This window comes from Sprattus sprattus, assembly GCF_963457725.1.
Source record: "Sprattus sprattus genome assembly, chromosome: 9".
NCBI classification, from domain to species: Eukaryota; Metazoa; Chordata; class Actinopteri; order Clupeiformes; family Clupeidae; genus Sprattus; species Sprattus sprattus.
The window spans coordinates 29,438,748-29,446,171 of NC_137928.1; the positions used below are offsets into that span (position 1 = coordinate 29,438,748).

At 41.0% G+C, this 7,424-nt stretch overlaps 1 protein-coding gene across 1 annotated transcript; it reads left to right on the forward strand.

The window, feature by feature from the left end:
* Positions 1-2,218: 2,218 nt before the first annotated feature.
* On the forward strand, positions 2,219-3,181 carry LOC308370428 (olfactory receptor 2AT4-like; the record flags this gene model as incomplete). The annotated part of the gene is made up of 1 exon (XM_080845079.1): positions 2,219-3,181. The coding sequence occupies one exon, from the start codon at positions 2,219-2,221 to the stop codon at positions 3,179-3,181; it is 963 nt and encodes a 320-aa protein (XP_080701205.1).
* Between the last annotated feature and the right edge of the window lie 4,243 nt (positions 3,182-7,424).

The window sequence follows — 7,424 nt, forward strand, 5'->3', positions numbered from 1 at the left end:
ACTGTTTTGTCAAAATGTTGCTTATCCTTTTTTATTATTATTATTTCCTCTAATTGTATATTTTTTTTATCATTATTTCTTTCTTTTATTTCCATATCTCTCTACGCCACACAGAAGGGGAGGGTGAGGGAGATGGACTTCTCTGCATGAGTCTGCCTCAGTCTGCCCTCCTCTTCTCATCACACTTTATCACATCCCACTGCCCATCCTTTTCTATTTTTCCACTTTTTTACTGGCTACACTAGCCCCTTGGACTGTCTTTACTTTATTTAAGTATTTATATGACTTTACACTATCCCCACACACACAAGCACAGGACTCTTTGCACTATCCACACATGCACATGAACACTTTTGCACTACTTCTCACTATTTGCAGCCCTTTCACAAGTAACGCACAATGTCATATGTATATTATATGTTATATGTAAACACCCACGTCCCCACCCCCTGTGTACATGTTCTCCCTATGTGTATTGTTATTGTTTTTGTATTTATTGTGATTTTTGTATTTTTGTATTTATTGTGATTCATGTATGTAGTAAGTTAAGCTACTGGATGACCTTAATTTCCCTCGGGATAAATAAAGTATCCATCTATCTATCTATCTATCTATCTATCTATCATGCCATGCCAAGGGATAACGGATGAAAACTAGCTAATTCCAGTGCATTTACATTTACTGGGAAATGTTTATCAATGTACACTGTCCCTTTTCAAATAAACGCATAAATAAATGTGAACACATGTATCAGATGTAAGCTACAACAGACAAAACTGAAGCAGGGGATAAGAATGTCTAAATGAATGGACAACATGGCATCTTGCCCTCAACTTGAAAATCTAAAGCCACAATTTGCTTAACTGATGTTCTTCATCCCGCAGGGGTGGGCAAACGTTTTGGCTCAAGGGCCACACACTTAAAGACGGGCCACTAAAACTAGTTGATGAGGGGAAAAAATAACTAGCATGAATTACATGAATGCTCAAGTGTTTCATTAGTAAGCTGGGCTCTGTGACGGACTTTGTTGATTATCACCTGTGAACTCTTGCTCACACACATATTATAGATTAACTGCAAAACACTGAAAAGATCGGAAACGTAATTCCATAAATACAGCCCAACACAGTACACTTATTAATGCTTGAGTAGACACTAACTATGTTTGCATACACACAATGCTCAACGATCAGTTGTTTTTTCCCTGAGAAACCTTTTGTTTTTTGTCTATCTTCTAAGCTTTGTATTAATTCTTGATTTTGAAAATGAAAAATACAAAGTTGTTGACACTACCACTGCAGTTTGGTCCTACGTTGCTCTGTGGGCAACACACTCATCCAGCAGCAAATCTTATCCGTATTGTTTATTTAAAAAACTTGTAAACTAACTTAAAGGTGTGTGAGTGCGTGTGGTTACTTTGCAAGCAGTATAATTACAAGTCAAGACTCAAGAACCATGTACATTTTCTAGCACAGTTTATATTGTTTATATTGTTTTTTTAAGTAATGCCCATGGCTCTTATGTGTGAAGCATATCTGCATCCATAAGCACATGTTAAAACATAACCCCAAATCATGAGTCAGAGAACTCCATAATGTGAAAAGGGGATATGGCCGCTTGGGAAAGGAAGATACAGTATTACACCATCCATCAATCATAATGAACCCAAGGGTTTTTGGCGATCCATAATTGTTTTTCAAGGAATCTCCTCATGACCTATGAAGTATAAATAAAAGAACCCTGTCACTGTACAAACATAACTCCTAACTCCTGCTTTACCTTACGTTGTAGAACAGGTAAGATATTTTATCTTGGATTTATAATATACATTGCTCGACATAACATTAACATCATCTGTCATCTTCCGAATTATATTTATTTTACTTTGTGTCACCTAAAACACTAAATAAGATCATTGCTCAGAGTTAAAATGTCTGTATGTGTGGATGAAAAAGGGCATAGAATACTGTACCTTGTTAAATGGGTTAAATAGGAAAAAAAGGAAATGAAACTTTTGCAAATACAAAATAGTTATTATAACTATTTGAATGATGATATTTCTTTTTATATCTTTATTATTTAAATTATTGACTTTAAAGTGTAATAACATAACTAGTTGCATTGCATTTACAACTACACATTTTATAATAGCTGGTACAAATTTAACAAGTTAATTTTATATGTGTATTGTGTTTTCCCACCAGAACTTCTTAACACCATGTCAGAGACAAACAAAAGTTTTATTTCAGAATTTGTGATTGTGGGGTTCCCTGGACTTGACCAACACTACTATGGCATGGTGTCAGCCCTTCTGTTTATTGTGTATTTGGCCATCTTAGCTGGAAACACTGCTTTTCTTGTAGTGTTTGCTCCTGAGCAAGGACTTCACAAACCAATGTATTTCATTATATTAAATCTTGTATTGTCCGATATATTGTTTAGTACCACTACTTTACCCAAGATCATCGCCAAGTATTGGTTTAAAGCAGGAACTATTTCCTTCACAGGCTGCTTCGTCCAAATGTTTTTTGTGCATTATTTTGGCTCAGTTAATTCATATATTTTGTTAATAATGTCTATTGATCGCTATGTAGCAATCTGCTTTCCACTTAGGTATCCTGTCATTATGAAAAACTCAAATGTTCTCATCCTCAGCATCACTGCATGGCTGGTTTCATGTACTGGATGCCTTATGATGGTTATTCGAGCATATCCTCTACCATATTGTTCTTCTAATACCATCCTTCATTGTTATTGTGATCACATTGCTATTACCACACTTGCTTGTACTGACAGGACCCCCTATGCAACACCAGCCCTTATATCAGCAATGATAGTGTTACTGGTACCCCTCTCTTTTATCCTTTTCTCTTACTTCTCCATTATTGTGGCAGTTTTGCGCATTGCAAGTACCAAAGCACGAGTTAAAACCTTTTCCACCTGCAGTGGTCAACTTACAATCATTGCACTTTATTATATTCCTCGGATTTTTGTTTACATGTCCGCCAGTGTCTTTGGTATCAAGTTCAATACAGACATGCGACTAACTGTTATTCTGTTGTATAGTCTTTTACCACCTATGCTTAATCCACTGATATACTTTCTAAGGGCAGAAGAAATAAAAAAAATACTGATAACAAGACTTTCCCGTCTGAAGATAAGTGCTCATTCAGACCATTAATTCAGCCAGATCCTTCATATCATTTTATGGTTATAGTTTGGTATTTCCTGGGTGTCTAGTAGGCCTATACTGGCCATATGTTATTGATTGCAAGCGCTAGCCAAATGTTTGTTTTTGTGATTACTATGAGATTTGTTTCTGCACTAGAGTTGGCTGAAGTGACTGATCAAAAGAGTGCTTTCAAGGTAGCTCACTATAAAGCAACATAAATAAATCAAACTTACTGATTTGGTTACAAGAGATGTCAAATGTTCCAACTGTTAACTTTAAAACCGGGATCTACAATTTGTGTTTTAATGTACAATTTGTGTTCTACAATTCTTAGGCTATGCATTATTATACCCTAAGTTGACTAGTTGATTGTTATTCATTTATTCATTTATGAATTCTTCGAACCCATCGACCTCCCTGAACTGAACTCCTTGATCCTCTCATCTAAATCATCAACGTGCTTACTAGACCCTATCCCCACAAAATTACTTAAACATGCACTTTCCCTATTAAGTGAGACATTACTTAATGTAATGAACAATTCTCTAATTTCAGGATATGTCCCACAATCATTCAAAATAGCAGTGATAAAACCATCTCTTAAAAAACCTAACCTTGATCCCGAAAATCTCGCTAACTATAGACCCATATCTAACCTCCCTTTCTTGTCAAAAATACTTGAAAAACTAGTAGCTAAGCAACTTACTTCCTTTCTACAACAAAATAAAATCGAAGAAACCTTCACATCCGGTTTTAGGGCCCACCACAGCACTGAAACGGCCTTAGTCAAAGTCTTGAATGACCTACTAATCGCATCTTATCAAGGGTGCACCTCAATAGTGTCACAGCCCGGCCTGGTTCACGCCCTCTGTAGTCTGTGATCTGGAGTATCAGTGCTATTCCAGGTGCTCTGTGCCAGGTTTTCCCTCTGCCCTGTCTCCTGACTGACAAGCGAGGCACCCTATCACTGGTGCCTGCTCTACCACACCTGACTCCACTCTCCTCGTTTGCCACAGCTTTAAAAGCACACCAGGACTGACGTTCAGTGTCAGATTGTCGCGTCATTTTCCTGAGCCTTGTTGGAGAGACTACTACCGGATTTTATCGACCAAGCCTGTTCTCGACCCATGCCTGTTTTTGGACTCTGTTCATTGCCTTGTGTTTTTGGAGACTTTTGCCCTTCTGCCAATCTGTTGCCGACCTCTTTCTGTATTACCACGTGAGTCAAGCCTAGTCCCTTTTTGTACCGCTGCCTGTGTTTTTGCCCACCTGTGTACCAACCTCTCTGCCAGTTTTTGACGACTGGATTTTGCCTGAACCTTACCTGTACCTCTGCTGTGAAGTTTGGATTTTTGAGTTCCCTTTTTGACCTTTCTGTTGCCTACTTGCCTGACTGCTTCTCCTAATTAAATTACTCCTCTAACGTTCCTTTGTCTGCTATTGAGTTCACTTCTTTTACTTGGCCTCACCGGTCCTGACAAATAGTAGTTCTCCTAGACCTTAGTGCTGCTTTCGACACTATAGATCATCATATCCTGTTACAGAGACTTGAACATCATGTTGGCATCAAAGGCTGTGCCCTATCTTGGTTTAGATCTTACCTCTCTGATCGCCATCAATTTGTTCATGTCCATGAGAAGTCGTCAAATCGCACCAGAGTAAGCTACGGTGTTCCACAAGGCTCTGTCCTTGGACCACTGCTCTTTTCCCTTTATATGCTACCCTTAGGTGCTGTCATAAGGAAACATGGCATTAACTTCCATTGATATGCTGATGACACCCAACTCTACCTATCCATGAAACCTGATGAAATCTTACATCTACCCAAGATAGAAGCTTGCCTCCATGATAAATCTTGGATGGCTAACAACTTCCTGCTCCTCAACTCTGATAAAACTGAGGTTATGCTTGTAGGCCCCGATCAACTGAGAACCTCACTATCTACCCTTCTACCCACACTCAATGGCTTCCCAACACCCAACACTAACACCAAAAACCTTGGTGTAACTATCAACCAAGACCTCCTACTTGACTCACACATAAAACAGATCTCAAAGACATCATTTTTTAATTTACGCAATATTGCCAAAATTAGAAAGGTCCTATCCCTCCAAGATGCAGAAAAACTAATCCACGCATTTAGACAAAACAATACCAAGCCCAATAGTTAACCCGGTTCAGGAGCAGGTGCAGCAGAGCTTCGCCGATACGTGATGAAGGAGGGCGGATCACGCCACCGTGGCACTTCCACAAACTCTGGCTGGTAGAAGTTTGCGTCTCTCGCTCCCCTTCCTCCGATGTCACTTCTCCGTCCCCTCTGGCTGCAGCTCTGGATTCCACCACTCTCCGTAACAAAGAAAAAGCACACACTTAACCAACGGCAGGCTCGGGGCTGACCCATTCAGTAACATATTACTTTGAATTAAAACAATGACTTTCCTTTAGTCGGTGTGTTACCACGCATCTCTGTCTCACATGCCGGCCGCTGTTGTTGAAATGCTGTTGTTGTCATCGGTCGTGTCGCCTCCTCACTGACGCGGTTGGATGGCGTCATTGCCCCAGGGTCCCCTGGGAAGTCGAGTCCTGTTCCTTCTTCTTTTTCTTCTTTTTGACTGGCGGTTGACAATGATTTCAGTGTATTACCGCCACCGCTAGACTGGAGTGTGGAAAAGCAGCTGCCTCTTTTAAGCAACAAAACAAAACAAAACAATTAAATGCGTCTAATTAGACCTGAGTCTTTCAAAAAAAGTAAACAAAAAAGATAAAACCTTTCCATTGCTCCTTTGTAAAATATTTTTTAAACTGAGTGTTGTGCCGTTCGCCTCTAGCTGTACAATCAACGCCTGTCTCTCTTGCTGATATTTTCTGCAGTATAACAGGGCATGCTCTACAGTTTCTAAGCTTCCCATACAGAACTCGCAGTTACCATCAGCATGCCTGTTCATTCTTGCCAGAGTACTGTTCAGCCAGCTGTGCCCCATCCTCAGCCTGGCCAACACCACTTCCTTTCGCCTTGTACCCCCATCTCCCACAATTTTACTGACTTCAGGCTGAATGCTGAATAGATGTCTCCCAGTAGGCCCACTCTCCCAAAGCGGCTGCCATTTCCCACTAACTCTGGCTTTAATTATGCTTTTGATCTCCGCCTTGCTATACTTTATATCTGCGTCTATTTGCTCCTTGCATGCTGCCTTTTTGGCATACTTGTCTGCCAGCTCGTTCCCCTCCACCCCTATATGAGCAGGAACCCATAAAAATGACAATTTAACACCTGCCTTGAGCAATGCACTTCCCAGCTGTAGGATTTCAATTAAAATATCGTTTCTGGAAGTCGAGTGCGAGAGCTGAATGCTTTCCAGGGCTGAACTTGAGTCTGATGCAATGACAATTTGTCTGTGTCTCATGTCATTACCCTCTACCCAGACCAGGGCAAACCATATGGCTACCATTTCAGCTGTATACACCGCCAGGTCGTCTGTCAGTCTCTTAAATATGGCTAACCCTAGCTTAGGGACCACATGCGCCACTCCCACCTTTTTGTCTTTCCCCTTTGAGGCATCAGTGTACAACACCATAGTCTGTTTGTAGTGTTCCGCTGTGTACTCCTTTACTCTCCATTTGTCCACCTCATTCTCTTGTCTTTCCTCAAGCAGTCCAAAGTCCACTCTTAACTCTTCTAATGTCCAGGGGGGAACTGTTGGGTACGACACTGTAGGGGCAATATCCAGGGCGCTTAACTCCATACTCTCAGCCATGTCCTTGACAGTCCACCCAAAGCTCCTCCCTCCCGCTTGAAGTCGCTCTTGACACTGAGTGAGGACTGTCTGTGCTATGTAGCTCTCATCATGACCCCTGAGATTCACCCAGCATACCAGGGCTAGCTGCTCCCTTCGTAGCTGTAGGGGCATCTCCCCCACCTCTACCTGCATTGCATTTACTGGTGAGGTTTTCACTGCTCCACTGCATATTCTCAAGGCTTGGTTATGCAACACTTCCAGCTTGTGCAGCATTGACTTGGAGGCTGACCCATAGGCTATGCATCCGTAGTCAAATACTGACCCCATTAGCCCAGTATAAATCGTTCTCAGCGCTCCCCTTGAAGCTCCCCAATCAACCCCACACAGACATCTCATGACATTTAGAATCTTCTTACACTTGTCCACCATTTTCTGGATATGGCAGGCCCACGTCAACTTCTTGTCAAAACAGACCCCCAAGTACTTGAACACATCCACTCTTTCCAATTCACTTC